Source organism: Gadus morhua, chromosome 15, assembly GCF_902167405.1.
Source record: "Gadus morhua chromosome 15, gadMor3.0, whole genome shotgun sequence".
Classification (NCBI taxonomy): Eukaryota; Metazoa; Chordata; class Actinopteri; order Gadiformes; family Gadidae; genus Gadus; species Gadus morhua.
This window is the reverse complement of record NC_044062.1, coordinates 3,991,329-4,008,199: the sequence shown is the minus strand read 5'-3', so window position 1 is coordinate 4,008,199 and position 16,871 is coordinate 3,991,329. Positions and strand designations below refer to the sequence as shown.

The 16,871-nt window shown below is 40.1% G+C and overlaps 1 protein-coding gene across 1 annotated transcript in view; it reads left to right on the top strand.

Annotated features, from left to right (window-relative positions):
• lmbrd1 (LMBR1 domain containing 1) overlaps positions 1–16,871 on the top strand; it is a 54,186-nt gene that overhangs the window by 9,303 nt on the left and 28,012 nt on the right. The window contains exons 4-7 of the mRNA XM_030378564.1: positions 5,694–5,785; positions 6,674–6,741; positions 9,107–9,195; positions 15,011–15,084. Of these exons, the coding sequence (XP_030234424.1) occupies positions 5,694–5,785; positions 6,674–6,741; positions 9,107–9,195; positions 15,011–15,084 (323 nt within the window). The remainder of the gene's footprint in view (positions 1–5,693; positions 5,786–6,673; positions 6,742–9,106; positions 9,196–15,010; positions 15,085–16,871) is intronic.

The window sequence follows — 16,871 nt, the reverse complement described above, 5'->3', positions numbered from 1 at the left end:
TGCCTGAATCACAGTTGTTTCTTACAATTTGCAAGTACACATTAGCTAGAATGTTTAATCAAAAAGGACAGACGGACAGGAAACTTTCAATGAACACTAATTAAAACTACAGGCTACTGGCTCGGTTTATGAGACCATTTCCTTATAAATGTAGTTTCTTTGTCTAGTTTATTCCTATTTGCGGTGTAATTCTTACACCGTGATCCACTTATTGGGTCATCGGTGTAGAAATTAAACATCTTTTTTTTTAAGGCATACAGTATAATCCCACATCGTAGTGTTAATAATTAAACAGAATATTGAATGAAATGGTACGCTGTCTAAACGGTTAATAATACAAAAGACCAAACTTGTAAATGGTGGCGCCCAGACCGCCGGAACACTCACCTGATCCAGCCTCACCACTGGACCTACGCCCACTGACTCATGCACAACAGCAATGTCAGTTTTCCACACGTAGTGAAGCAATCAAAGTCTGTTGTTTGGCAACACTTTAAAGGTGATTGCTTACTTATCCGGTGCAGGAGTCAAATCTGTGCCATTTTGCTACACAGAGTCCATTGAGTTAGGGCTTGCGAGAAAGGTCTGTGGCATCTACTCTCCGTGTTGGTTTCAAAGGGCTAATTGTGACTATCAAACATTTCACATGAAACTGCACCTCATTTTCTGTATTGACCAGCCATATAGCATATAGCAACGCAATATAATATTCTACTTAGTATTAAGCGTACATCTACCTTTATGAAGCTTACGGGTTATTTTGTACACCAGTAATCACAGAGCACCATTTTAAGTAATATCATATATTCAGTGGGTTCTCTTGGCACTTTAGCTGTTGCTGGTTAGGATATGCCAATGCTTTAAGGGGTAATTTGGTCTCCCTGTATAGTGTGCTGGCATAGAATGATTGTAAACGCTTGCAGCACTGCACCTTGACATCTATAAACTACCTCAAACTATCCAAGACAACCATTCATCACCCTGGGCAACCCCATATCCAACACAAACAAACAGGGATGTTTTCTTTTGTCAATTTATGTGTTCATGTTATGGTTGAACAACTGATTGCTGATAGGGTTGGGCCGTAGGCTTGTTTTAGAAATGAGTCGATCTCATTTTAGAGCTCTTTATGCCATACTTCTATGCAGAAATGTTATTTGCCACATGGCAATATGACTTGATGTGGCAGTAAAAATGCATACCCACCTTGTCATCTTATTTGAAAGGTGTAACAATAGTGTTGAATGTGCTTTGTGAAAATATAATCTTTACAACATTATTCAAACTTAAGATAGGGAAAGGAAAAGGTGCCAAAACAATGAACTCAATAGAAATAAACCTAGGATCCTGACTAGTAAGTAGATTAAACAAAAGCCCATACTACACTGGACAACAACAGTACATATTGTGGCACATAACTCTCACTAGGGCTGCTTGATTATGGAAAAATCATAATCACGATTATTTTGGTTAATATTGAAATCCCGAATATTAAAACGATTATTTTTGAGTTTGAAAACATGATGTATTTATTCAGCATGTGTCTCCAAAAAACATTTGGTAACTGAGTACTTTGAAATTTTTACTTAAAAAAATACGCAAAATGGTCAAAAAGAAATCTAAAATAATGTACAGTTATGTATCCAGCTGTAAAAAATAAAATTGAAAACTCGATTATATTAGTTTTGTGATCGTTTGACGCTAACATCGAAATCGAGATCAAAATTTGACTAATCGCCCAGCTATAACTCTAACCCAGAGTCTCTAACGGTAAACCATACGCGATGCTTAATGTAAAGGGTTCCCCAGACTTAAAGGGAGCACATAAAGGCCGGGACTATAAACATACACCCAAGGCTGGTTTACATAGTGGAGCTGTGTGGGACAGAAGTCTGGTTAAGTCCTTGGAGAGGTGAGGTGATGATAAGGGTCTAATCATGTATCTCGTTAGACCTGAATGTTACTGCTTTCCTGGGCATTCTTTTTACTGGCGACTATTCTGTTTGGTAGGCACTTCCAACTAATAGCAGGCCTTCATGTATATTGAGAAACGGGCAAATTAGTATTTTCAGCCAGTGTCTTTATTTAGTTTGTGTACTTAGTTGGGGGGGGGGGGGGGGGTTGCATTGTTTTATCACCTTATTTTGGGCAGTGTTCATGAAAACAAAGCCGATGTAGACGAGTTATTTTTAGATGTCCTGCCTAGTCCTTTTCTTTAATAAAAAATTAAATAAAAAAACCATAAGCAACAGAGTAGATATAAATGAACACAGGAGCTCTCTGGACGGTTGAGGTATGATATTTAATTATTTAGTCCTCCCCTCTCTAACTGATGGATATATGTGCAAAACTTTTTATCCCTGGCGGGGCATTCTTCGTACTAGATCCTTAGATAGTAATAGATGATACACAGTAATACAGTGCAACCTATTCCCCCCAGTGTGTTAATATTCATGGTGTTAGGATTAATATTACCCATTACTTTAAATCACGAGCATGGGCCATCAGCCCCTTACTCTGCAGGGTGTACTCACTGCTTCTGGAGTTTTCCGTAGCTCCTTTTTGGCTGGCGGTAAATGTAAATGTACACCTTATTAGAACAAGTAACATGCATTCATTGAAATTAATACTCTGCCACAATCACAGCTGGCAGATTGCACGCTACCGTTAATTCGTTCCTAATATATTGTGCAGGAGGCCTCTGTGGTTGCAATCTATTATACAATGAGTTTTTTGCACTTACTCCTACATGCAAAAATGTGTGACGCCATGAACTCATCTATGAATGCATCTATGCAGTTAAAAAAACACTGCAGTAATCAGACTTGCACTCTGGCAGCTAGTGGTTGGCTGATATGGTGCCAGTAACCAATCTAGACACTTTTTAATTAGCATTCATTTACAGATTAGAGAATGGGACATGCTATTTGTGGTTATTTTTAGTATTATTTAACTTATTATTCTCTCCAATCTGTTCAAGTATTTAAATGTTTTGAACGGCATTTCAAAGTATTGCACTGTCTAATCAAAAAAAGAATGGTATGCAAAAGGGCGCCAGTAATTTGAACTTGACTGTTCACATGTAAAACTCTTGTGTCCCAATAGTGCTATGATGATTCCCCTCGAGGTTGTGCTCTGCCCTCCCTGCCTAGCCATCTCTGTGACTTGCTCTTCGGTTGGAGTTATTTCGGCATCTGGAGGCTCTCTTTACCGGCAGCTATTTCCTGCGGATAGAAAAGCCCCATGCTTGAAATAGCATCTCTTTATCTTCTGCCTCACCTACACTTCATGAATTACTAATACTTTACAGTGTCACCGTCCAAATGATGTTGCTCGTATAAAATCTCCAAACAAAAAAGTTACAACCTTAAGAATAGTCTGTTGTTTTTCTATCCATCTGTTAAGTTTGTTTTCAACCCAGTATTCTGTTTTTTTGTTGGATGTGGTGTTTTGGGATTCACTTGCTGCTTCACATTGCTTCCCCTTGCATAGTGATGTTGGAAAAGGGTATTTGACTGAGCTGCTGATCCCTCCCTAAAATCCCAAAACTGCAATATTCAAGTAGAATTAAGTGTGATTCATTTCCTTTGTACTTTCCATTACACCCAAGTTGTGCAATGAGTGGTACATCCCTACCCTAATTTGGACTTGGCAATGCCCATTCAAATCCAAATATAAAAATCAATACATTTTACATGATTGGAATGTGCCTTGATAGGTGTAAAGGTCAGTGGTAGAATTTTCCCTCTGATCTGTCCTTTTTCCCAGACAAATGTGAGAAATCTGCTAAGAAAGAACCATTATACCGTTAAACCTTTTTCCTAAAAAAGGTTTATATGCCTTAAATATAAAGGCTAATTAAAACGAAGGCCTATAACCCCGTCCTCCCTTGCAATCGTCTCCTGATTCAGTGCAGAACGAGTTTCCGGCTTTTCATTCACATTCAACAGCCAGGAATCCCGTAATTACCGGCTACCATGAAATCGCATCGTTCTCTGTCTGCAGTCACAACCCGATGAGAAGGGTCTTCAGCAGCTGCTGAGAGAGGGTGATTATGTAATTCAAGCGGTAGGTGGCTGACTGCTCCTGGGTTGCAAGAAGGGAAAAAAGTGCAGGGACTTCTGAGTCGCCGTAATGAAGGTGGCTGGATGCCCTGACGTGGGCGGGTAGCCGACGCCGTCGAGTTGATTCGAAGCCACTGAATAGACCCCGAGAGTGGGGGGGACGTGGATGAGTTCTGGTCGGTTGAACACCCGATGGATCGCAGCCTACCGTGTGCGCTGTCCAAGTTTTAATAGCAGAGATGAGGAACCCCGGCCAAAAGAGTAGAACATACAGGAGGTGTTCGTCAAAGTCGGCGTCAACGTGTTGATGAAGAACAGTTGCTCGTTTCGGTTTTAAAGATATAAACTGTGAATCTTTATAGCTCAGCTAAATGACCGCACCATAACAACTAGAGGCCTGTTATTCAGATCCCTTGTTTAGCCTTCACTGCAGTACATTGTTTGGGATCTTATTATATTAAAAAGGGCAATAGGTTCATGCACTTTCATTTAATGCTATTGTTTTACATGAGGAGTAAGAAAAACGCTAGATATCTTGATTTTCTTTTTGCTGCTGCACAGTTTGATTCACTAGCTACAATTATGATTACAATTAGGGCATTTAGCAGACGCTTTTATCCAAAGCGACATACATCGGTTAATAGCTACATCCCCTGTCTGACCCACTCGTGTTAAGTATTTTGCTCTTTATCGAGCAACTGTTCTGACAGTTTAAAATAGGTTGGTACATGGGAGAAATAAGAGCTGGCTTGATTCAATTGAGCCCTGACAATGTAAGAACTATCTTGAATGCCGCATGTAGAAAACCCCAGAAAAGACTGAGTGGCCTGGAGAACATAATGCTTATCTGGGAGGTCTTGATGGAAAACTAAACATCTGGTACAATCCTTCCTGTCCTGGGAACCAGCACACTCCGATCTTGTTTTGATCTCAAATATTGCTCTATTATGCAGTGCCTTGTTTTTCAATTTCACCACTCTATTTTTTTTTTTTTGCGTGGCATAGCTCTGTTGATCTTTCCGTCTGGTATTCACAAAGCCAACAAGGAACTGCAAATCACTCATGAATTGAATAGTGATTTTTTATTTATTTGTTATTTATTTTGAAAGGTTATCGCAAGTTAAGGGTAGGCAGCAAGTTGATGGTAGATAGATATCCACAGTCTCTCTCTCTCTATCTCTCTCTCGCTCTCGCTCTTGCTCTCTCGCACTCCTCTCTCTCTCTTCAATGAAGTTGTATCATTTTCTTAGTCTAGTTAAGAGAGTATAATCTTAATTCATTCACTCAGTATTTTAAATCTCATTTGACGATAATTTTAATAATTATACAGCATGTTAAACTGACAGGTGCAACGTAAAGCTGGTTTAGCCTCTGAAAGGATGCAATTTGGACTACTTTAGGATTGGATTGGAAAAATGAAAAATAAACCATACTAGCCACCAATGTATTTAAATAGATTTGCTCTGTGATGCTTTGACACTATGTGGAATTTATTTAAAATTGTCAGTTAAATTCAACATCATTTGTTGCTGTTTTATTGCTTGAAAAAAGGTGCATTTTTGTGGATCAAACCGAATAAAGTCAAAGGGATGAGAAAGGTAATTGTCATAATGTCTTTCTCTCCAACAGCCCTCTATTCCATCATCCTCTTCTGTGTCTTCCTGTGGATCCCTTTTGTCTATTTCTACTATGAAGAGAAGGACGATCAGACCAAATGCTCGGTGAGAACCTCCTCTCTCCCTTTTTAATGAGCATAATTTAATACTGCTTGTAAAACACACTCAAAACCCTGGTACGTCCGAACCTCCACTGACATTCATTATGCTGAGCTTTGGCCAAAATCCAAGCAATTGCAATGGTTACAATGCTGATATTCATGATGGTATAATGTGACTCTCTCAACCTATTCAAATGGGACTCATGCAAGCCATACAAGCTAAGAGCATTTGAAATAAATGGAATCAGGGTTTCTATCTATGTGGTACAACAGCGAGAAAAATATAATGATTTGAGGTCAATAAAAAGTGGTTGATTGCATAAACAGCTATTTGAAGAGCAAAATTATCGCCTAAATAATTGGTGTAATTTAAAGCAACAATCATTGTTTACATTGGCTGAAGTCACAGATTATATGATATACAATTGTATTTAATATATTCTTAACAAACTGCGTAAGAAATAACCAACTCATTTAGTACACATATACAAATAACAAAAACAAACAAACAAATAACAATAAACAAATAACAACAAATAAATGCAAATACATTTGCATTTATTTGTTCCAGTCCTATTATTGTATAATTCTTGTTTATAAATGCAGTTATGTTATGCCATTATTGATTGCAGTAGCGGTTCGGCAATTTGATGATTTATTCATGTCATCATTTCTGATGGATAATTTAGTCAAATGGCCCAATAATTTCAAGTTTTAACTTATACTCACTGTCACTGACTGTCAGCTATTAAAAAAAAGGCAGGCATTTGGAAAACTCCAAATGCCTGATTTGATTGAAGCACGATTGCTCTGTCTCTCTAAGTCCAACTCTTAACTTTAGTTAAAGTGTGGTGTGGGTGTCATCAGCTTCTTTCTTCTCCTGTCATTACAGCAAGTGGGGAACGCTCTGAAGTACACCGTTGGATTTGTCATTGTGTGTGTTGTGCTGCTGTTAATTGGGTAAGTCAAAGTCGTATGAAAAGTTCCTATGAATGTAAAACAGGGTTTGAAAGAGATGAGTCCATGGCAAAATGCACTTTGTAGGGCCATCTATCTAACTGGGTCTGATAGTTTGTATGCACAATATGTTGGACGTTCTGCATCACTTCTTTCTAGTGGTATAATATTGCAGATAAAAGTCAAGTTGAACAAATATGATAATGAATGGAGGAAAAGTTGTGTGTCAGTGGGTTGGCCCTGCCCCAGTCAACATTGTTTTTATAACCTTTTGTGTTCAACACCACCTGCAAAACAGAAACCTAAAACCGTTACAGAATTGGCAGCAACAGCCTCAAGTTAAAGTTCTACAATCAAATGTGATCTCTCAAGCATTAAACAGTGCAGTAGCAGCCTTTGAGGGAGCGATTTCTGGCCCTTGTTGTTTCAGTTTTTTTAATTGCACACACCCGTACCTTTACGCCATTTGGAAACGTAGTACTTTTAAAGACTTTTTAGGGAATGGGGGTACATTTTGGAAAAGCTGGATCCATTGTAGCTTATTCAGGGCTATTGTTGCAGTGTAGTCACTCCATTTTAAACAACATGATAGCTTTCCTCTTGGATTGCTCCTCTGATACCTGGGAGACATAAGAACAGGGTTTGCTGACTGCTCACTCGATTGGTTCTCGTGTGGCCGTACAAAGCTTTTGATTGCAGCCTGTTGGCCGTCAAGGGTTTAAACTTTTAAAAGCCCCACTTTGCTCTCTTCATCCACAAGGTTTTTTACGTCTATTATTTATTTATTTAGAGAAATAAACCACTCATTTTCAAAATGCATTGGTGATTATAGAACCTCATGTTGAAGTACGCAATATGTGGGTGGTTATATTCATAATAATGCATGAAAACAAGGTCTGTTTACCCAATTATCCCAGAGTGCTGCCAGCCAGAAAGTCAAATACAGGTAGGTCTTGCCAATCGAAGAACAATCCTACTTGTAAATTGGAAGTAATAATACATTTATACAAACGCCATCAACAGCCAATAATATCATACTGCCCATTCTATGCAACACACACCGACTTCGAGACTAACCAAAGTTTAAGAGTTTAACCAAAGCTGTTTACAGTTCAAAACGTACACATTTATGGGTAGTGATGCGGCACACGATCAGGGAGACATTCAAAATTCTTTATGAAACATTTGCAAACGAAACGGCTGATCCTTATATGGGGAACATTAAAAGAAAAAACATGAATCCGGAAAAATCCAGTCGACCAAATCAACAAGTAATCCTTCAATAAGCAAGAAAAACTTTGGTATGAAAGAATCAAATGACAACAATTGCTTCCTGCTAGAATTATTAGGTGTTGTGTGAGATCTTCATAAAGTATATATATTTTTATGTTCTTGAAGGGCATATGATAACCTATAAATGATGGGTTTTCGGCATGCTTGAACAAATAAGATATGTTGACAAAGGCAAATGTTCCAGGATAAATCGAACGCAATATTTTGGCGAATCTCTTTCAGAAAATGAATAATGGCAATGATTATACATCCTCAACAGAGATGCCGCGAGAATACGAATCCAGGTGCTTTATTTTTCACGACACTCTCGTGGCAAATCCGATAAAGTAAACAAAGAGCTATTTCATCACTAAACACCATCTTCAATTTGAAAGCTACTGTGTGGTTTCACAAAGGATGTTATTCAAGAAGCGGGGAGATTCATGTAATAGGCACTTCCTCCCTCATTGGTTACCAATCCGAAACACGGTTCCGGGAAGTTGTTTCCCAGTCCACTTTTTGGAACAGCTAGCTGGAAATAGCAGTGCACATCCGGACTCTTCCATCATCGACAGCAGTCTCCTCTGTCCCTTCTGCCGTCTCCCCTCTGTCACTGTATCTTGTTCTGCTGAGGGAAGGTTGAGGATCTTCCCAACAGCCTTGCTTCTGGCACCACATGAAACACATGAATGCAGATTTACATAGCACGTGCAGACCAACTTTAAATAATATTAATTATAATTGCAAATGTATAATGAACCATTCGCTGGAAATCAGTGTACAAACACACCACCTTGTTTGCAAACGTGCTCCAACTCTGTAAGCATTGAAAAGCTTTGAGTTACTTATTGGGAGTCGGTTTAACCACAAGCTGAATTATTAACATACATGTTATAATTCAACTCTCAATACTTGCATACGTGATTCAAAAGCCATACACAGACCAGAATCCTGACTTTCCCGAAAATAAAATCAATAGTAATTGTAATCTGATTATACCGTTAATTTCTGGGATACATGCTCTTAGTACCTCAATACAACCTTTTTTGTGCTGCGCTTTTGGTCCGGTACTGAGACCCATGCTTCCTCTCTACAGAGCCTTTGTTCCCCTGGACCCCCCTCCCAGTACCAACTCAACCCAGTGGGAAAAGGTGCAGTACCTGTTTGAGGAGCTGGGGAGCAGCCGTAAGTACAGCCCTTCGTAGTACCGTGTGTCCTGTATGACGGGTATTTGTGTTGTTTCGGAAGCAGGGGACCCTTCACGAATTCCTCTGTTGAAATCATAATTGATCGGTTGTGTGTCAAGGTTTAGTCCCTCATTGAACACAGTCCTGAGTGGACCAGGCGGGTATAAATAGTGCACGCTGCCGGGGACTGCATCTCAGGCTATGCCTTTGCAGCGAGCCCGAAAGAACGGAGAGTATCCCTTTGGCCTTTTACGAAGCCGAAAAGGTCAAATCATGCGTATTATTGAAACGTGTGCACATTTTAGATGTCATTTTAGGACCCGTTAGAATCCACACTTTGCTCGACATATATAATAAGTCGAAGGATCTCTGCGTAAGCATTTCTGGTCGCTCGTGTTCGTGTTTTGTAGCTGCAGACGCGTGGGCCTTTCCAATCCTCCCGGCTTTAAGCCATCCGAGGCTATGGGAGGAAGTGGACACATCTGCCACTTCACACCGTGTAGTTAGACAGCGTCAGGGCCCCTCCCAGCCATCCTCTTTTAGCACAGTGGAAATTGCAGGGCTGCCAAGGAGAAAAAGTGAAGATCTTTCTAATACTCCATCCCTTCCTTCTCCATGTGGAAAGCTAATTGAGCAAAAAAAATACACTCACACTAAGGACGCGTCCTGACCTTTTGTGTTGTTTAAATAGTTCTCCGCTGTTTTAAATTGGCTGACCATTAGATTTGTCTTTATAGTCCGGTCATGCCGGAGTGAACTCTAAGTAACTCGAGACAATTCAACTCTAGCGTAAAGTTATCGTTAACGAGAACATTTAATTATGTATTATTGCAGTTCTCTCTTTAAGTAATTTTAAACATTCAACTTACATTTTAATATCCGTGAAGAAGAAGGAACTTTATAATCAGATAAAAATCAAATCCAGACCCTACCTCTTTCCTACTAAACGCAGAGTTTTAATGCTGTTAATGTTCTTATTATAGCCTTTCCATCGGATCAAATGGGCTTTGTGTGCATTTCTATAATTTATTTGAGAAGAGAACAACTTTGTTGTTAAAAAAAATTCAACAACAAAGTTTGTTTTCCCTTCCTACAACAGTTCAATGGACAGGCTTCTCAGCTATTTTTGAATTCAGCAAAATATATCCGGTGGCCAAGCATTCAGCGTTTGAACATGCACTTTGCTATAAGGTAAAAGCCAGCACATTTGTTGTATATAAATAAAGAAGTGAGCGTATAAACAAGAACCCATCCATCCATTCTAAAATACACACAGCGTTTACCTTGAGCAGCTAATTTGCTGATAGGACAGAAGGTGGTGGCCAAGTGTTGTTGAATGCGCATGAAAAAGAAAAGCAGAAAATGAAGAATCAACTGAACTCGGCTATATGTTTCAACTTTATGGCTTTCTCGCTTTCCTTTCCAAAAATATGCTGCTTTTAAATTGATGCAATGTTATTTTAATATTGCGGACCAAAATAGGTCTCATCAATGTTTGCTTACTTTGTTCAGATTCTAATCTATCGATTCTATGAGAAATAATCAAATGTATTGATTTACCTGTAAAGCTCTTATAGCTATGGTCAAAATGACTATGTTAATAAATATGAATCAACTTGACAACTGAAAAATTAAGTGAACGAAACAATTTAACGTTGGCAGACCCTGGCTCGGACGCAGTTCTGTTATTGTTCTCATCATGACAAAAGCCTGGTTGATTGAATAGGTTATTATGTTGTTATTATTATAAAAGCTCTTGCTGAAGAATTCCTTATCAATTGACATTGCTAATTCTGTTTTGTAGAGGGACCAGTGAAGAGACCATTACAATACTCCCTCGTACTTTAACATAAAAGCTGGACATCTAATTGGGTTACTGACGTCTCTGGCAGCACATCTTAGTTAAAAGAACAATGCCGTAGTCTCCAACTCAATTTGAATGCAAAGGATAAGTCCAGCATTATACATTCTATTTTTCATTTGATTATTTGCCTTCTGTTTGTTGTATACGTTTAGCCTGCTATACATCTATATTGATTGAACCAAGATGTATATAGTTATTCTATAGTAGAAGCACAGTAAGCATATTTCTACCACTGAAATAGACCAAACAAGAAGAGAGTGACTCACACTCAAGCAACTAAGCCTACATGGGAGAAAGGGGTCAGAATTCCCCAGTAATCCAATGATAGCCTTTGGTTATTCTCTGACTTCCAGTGAAGGGACCAATGTCCTTAAAGAGGACTTAAAATGGATGCCGTCTCCATATCCCTCATCCAAAACTCCAGGGACTCCTATGATACACAAGACAATTTCAATGGACATGAGCAATTTATTCTTGCTACGCAGTTTTGACCTGTTAAAAGAAAACGTGTTACCAAGGTGACAACAATTTTATTTAGCTATTTTCCCTCTCAGCCATCTATTCAGCTTATTAAAACATATCAACAATGGGTATTACTGCTGAGTAAAACTCTCAGCAGCTGTTTTATGTAATTGTCTACTTCTAGAATTGTAGCAGCTGTTGCAGCAATAGTTTTCATTAATTTTCCAAAGTTTAAACACACACAATGTCCTCAAATGCACCCTTGGCCAGAGTCTGCTTTCTCTAAAAGAGAGGCCTACTTGGCATTCAGCAAAAGGCTGCACCACAACCAAGGCAACACAGGAACTGTAGAATTGTAAAAATGACAGTAGATGGGCCAGGCAGATAGCAGAAAATAAATATTTTAGTTCATGTTTTTATATGTGCTATCTGGGTTATGGCTTGTCATTTTGACATGTTGGTGCGATATTCTGTTTTTCCCAATAAGTCACGTGACACGGTTAAAAATAAATTACGATTACAGATCTCTGTCCCTCACTCCTTTAGTTCCCTTGCTTGTTGCATTGTAGCTGGGGGAGATGGGAGACCATTTGATTGAAATCCTTTTGCACATGTTCCATATCTGACTTTTTCTCTGCATATGAACATATTCAAGTGTGTGCACTATACACACACGTCAAAGGGTTTGGAATATTAGCAATTAAAAATAATTGACAATCATTTGTCTCCCTGGTTGCATGATGGTACTTGGAAAGCGAAAAGCTGAGTTCTAGCGCTAGAGTACCTTGTTAATAAACACTCCCTGCATAAGTCTCCGGCATGTATACAGGCCCAGAGGGCTTTAATTCAACCAAGATAAGAACCCCCCCCCAACAATCCATCGCTGATGAAAACGCGACTGTGCCGATGTGGCCCCCGCCGATAAAAGACAGTATTCCAATGTCTTCTTATCCCCAAAGAATCTGCACCAGACACCAACAACATTCAGAAAAAACGCCGTCCCACCTCGTTTCATTTTTTTTGCCGCTGCCTCCATAGGCAAAATGCTAGTCTATGTCCGAACATGAAGCCATTGTTGACTTTTACCACAACCAACAAGGCAAGTAAGTTCATGCAAAAAAACAACAAAAAAACGTTCCACAAAACATTGGAAACATCTTTTCAAATGTTAATCTCCACAGCTGCTGCCAAATCTCAGCCTTTTCATTCATGCCACAAACACAATGAAGCTTGGGTTTATAATTAAGCTTAATTTTCCCACACTTTTGTCTTGCCTCTTTTAAATGTGGTTTAACAACTCATTCATGGCTAAGACTGTTTATGTTTCTAATGATTTGTAACCACAGAAAGCCCCCATGAGGACCTTTCTGGAGCAGCTAGGGTTCCTGGATCAAACACATAATTGCTATGCACTCCAATGTTTCTGGTGCACTGACTCTGACGGTTCATGAATTAGTTTTGGGGAGAAAAGGGAGAGACATTTGAAAACCTGACTTGCTCCCAAAGTATTTGGAACATCTTGAGGCTGCGTTATAGATGCATCAGTAGACTCTACGCTAGGCACATCGCCACTATTTCGTATGAAAGCATTGCCAGTATTTCACATAACTCAGTGGGGGTGACATTGACCCTGTGTTATAAAAGTGGTATGAAAGGAAAATCTTGAAACTTTGTTAAGAAAAGCCGTCAATAAGGCAGCTGCCTTTCAGATAAACGGGGTTACATAATGTTAGATCAATGGGTTCAAGATGCATTTTTATTGGCTTTAAATACAAGGGAAGGATTTACAAATGTTTAAAGTAGCCCTGTTGCTTAATGGTTCTTGATCTCTTTTATTTTCATTTTGTCAGTTTCGTCTCCAAAATTATTAAACGTTATTTTGAGAAACATGGTCAGTGGTTCAGAGATGATGGCTAGTAGAAGAGCACTTATTTTTGTAACATTTTAATTGTGAATATAGAGTTTTGTAGAGAACTGTTCTGTACGATAGGATATTCACAGAACATCTTCCTTTGCTGCCACATCAATGAAGTGAGTACAAAGGTAGAGCAGATAATGGCGTGTCGCTTTCTCACTGTTTCAGAAGTACCTGAAAATATCGATCTTGTTTCTTTAAGTGCGTATTTAACAAAAAAAAAAAAAGAAGAAGAAAAAAAAACATTCACGCCGACGACGACAGAATCAATCAGAGCGGCCGTACGGCGCATCGTTCGCACGGCAACATCAAAAAGCTCAGAAAGTCCAAAATTACTGAAGGGTGGCTTTTAAGGGAGAGGCGTCTGGCTCCCAGTCGGCGCGCACCGACAGGTGGGACGCTGACGGGGGAGAGAGCCGCCCGATGTCTCTTCATCAATCCCGCTCTTCTGGCTCCTGTTTTGACAGCTGGTGTGACACCCACTGTGGCCCTCGTCTGATGGGTGGTCCCCTTGCTATCTCAATCAAAGGTGACACGCATCAAGTCAAACTACAGTGAGGAAAGACACTGGGCGGTTTTAATACGCTGTCTTTTAATAGCGGGGGGGCGTGGAGCCCGTGCTGCACCAATGTGGCCTTGGCGCTGTGAATTGTGTCTCAGAATCTCCTGAGATTAGTGTTGTGTGCTTTGGTTTTATACTTGGGAAACTCTGGATTTTTTATTGAAACTGAGAAACATTATGTTTTTTCTTTTCTTCTATTGAATCATGCAACGCTTGGACTTGCGAGTCCAGGTCCCATGTGTAATCATTATAATCTTCCACCATTGCAGCATCAGATACAATCCCAGAACGGAACAACCTTGTTGTTTCCACTCCATAAAAATAGCGAAACTCCTGTCAAGGGCCGAAATTACAGTCCCATTCAGATTGCTGTTGAAAGTGTTTTTTTCATTACTATATTCTGTGAAAGAAGTTGACAATTGCTGGTAGCAAAAGAGCCCCCTGAAACGAAGTATAACCACAGGCCTTAATAAGATGAGGTAGGCTGTATAATGGATATATGAATGACACTCTATTAAGAATACAATTATGTGATTTGACTTAATTCCTATAGCGAAACAATTAGCCAGTGTGTAACCTTGGGGCATGGAGAGCTTTTACCGCACCAAGTTTTTGTTGTTTCGTATCACCCTATAGGTCCCGCTATTATTATTTATACCGGGACATAAAGTAAAGGGTTTGCTATATTTATTCTATTAGCAAATTACCAAGAGCACCCTTCTTAATGGAGGGCGTCTGCTTGCTGTTTAAAAAACCTAAAAGTTTGTCTGGGTCAACTAGAAGGTTTAGTGGCTGGTAATTCATGACTGGTCATGCCAGAGGACCCACTAATGTCCATAGCACAGGGAAAACACCCCAGGACAGTGCACACATTAAAAATGACAAAAGGCTGTTAACCTCTGGCACACTTGGGTACCTTTGGGCACTGGTGTCCCTTTGTCAGTTGTCAGCGTGGATTCTCTAATGGCCAGTCTCTAACGCCCTCTCGCTCTCCCTCTCTCCACCTGCAGATGGCCTGCCTGCATTGTCTTTCTCCATCAGTTCCTTGACCTTGATCGGTATGCTGGCGGTGATCACTTACACGGTAAGTGGGGACAGTCTACAGGTGTTTGTCTGTGTTGTTGGCGTGCTTGGGTGGGCTAAATCCGTACACGAACCAGGGCTTGTCATCCGAGGGGAGGACGCCCCCCCCAAACAAATGTGACGGCAGCCCAGTTAGTTAGTGGGACACGGTCTCCTTTCGGCTGCAGCTGCCTGTTTACCTGCAAAAAAACGTGCCGGACTGGGAACACATGGTTTCGGAGAAATGGTTTACAAAACGGCGCCCCTTTGCCTTTCTTTATTCCCGTAAGATTTTCCTTACTAGTCCTGTAGACGTTGTTGACATTGTCTCAGTTGTTTAACAGCCCTTTAACAAGGACTCCTCTTAAAGGGTACTTGAGGGAACCAGTATGTTGCTTTGTTTGTGCAGGCGCTTACAGCTGTTTGTTCATTACCTCTCTTCGTATGCTTTCGTGTTTGGTTATAAGAGATGGAGTTGAGTCTCTGCATTAGCAACACCTCCAGACTTAAAGACTCTGGAAGTCCATGCATCCGACGGGTGAGACTGCACTGTTGTGAGTGGGGGGGTTTTGATTGATATATGTGAGCCTTTGGCACTCCCACTTATCTGCTGTGGTTTTATATACATCTATCTCAATGTCTATTATTACGTATTTAGATTCCTGCAGTATTCTGCACTTCCCTCATGCTTCACCAGGATAAATATAGACGTTGGTGAACGTCTTAATAATATACAGTCTATTTTTCATGAGCATGAACGCGGCATCTCGGCGGGGAACCAGCGCATACTGCCTGTGGCTTTAGTACACAATCGCACAGGAACACTGACTACCGGGGAATAGTAGGGAAGCGAAATGGCAACACATGTTTTTAAAGGCGCCAGTGATTGGAGGTGCTGACAGCTGACCTTGATTTGGCCAGTTTCCTCTCAGATCAAAGGAGTGCTCTCTAAAAAATTGTTAAAAAAGGTTTTGCGTTGTCGGTTGTAGCAGCAATCCCCCTTCAGGACCGACACCTATCCCCTGTTCCATGACTGTTGATAACCGTTTCTTATAGAGCGCATAATTAGAAGTACAGTGAATGTAAATGTGCTCAGATTTGCGTAAAACCCCATGTTGTTATGGGCATGGCGAGTGCCCTGTGGAAATCAAAACTCCTGGGGTGCTTTTCGATCTGCTTTGTTTTGATAGTCAATCAAAGAAATATGGCAGCAGCTGGGATCTCTCTCTCTCTCTCTCTCTCTCTCTCTCTCTCTCTCCCCCCCCCCCCCCCCCCCCCCCCACACTCTCGATTTCTCTATCGCCGTCTCACTCTCTTTCTTTCGCACAACAAACACAATGTCCTTTTGTCAATTAATGAAAAACCTTTTATCCACTTTTATACGTCGTCCTTCTGCCCCATCAAAACACAGGCGAATCCCCTCCATGCTAGAACTGTATCGGGTGATTTATCATGTATTGCTATCGGTTGCTATGATGCATGATTAGCCTAATGGAAGTGGGGGGGTTCCCAGGTCTCTTTGGTTAATTTATCACTGCTTTCTGAGGGTGCAGAACCACTTACGCTTAATTCAACAACTCTGAGATGTAAACTTCACATGTCATTCCACCTTCCACCTTAAGAAAATGTAAAAGCAACGCATGTCCTAGCACTCGCTTTTTTTTTCCAGTGCCATGGTATGCATAAAATATAAATGGTTGCCCAGTGCCAATACATCTATATTTATTATATTAATATCATGTATAACCTACATGCATATAAAACCTCAACGTTCAACATCAATGTAATATATTGACATGCATGTCCATA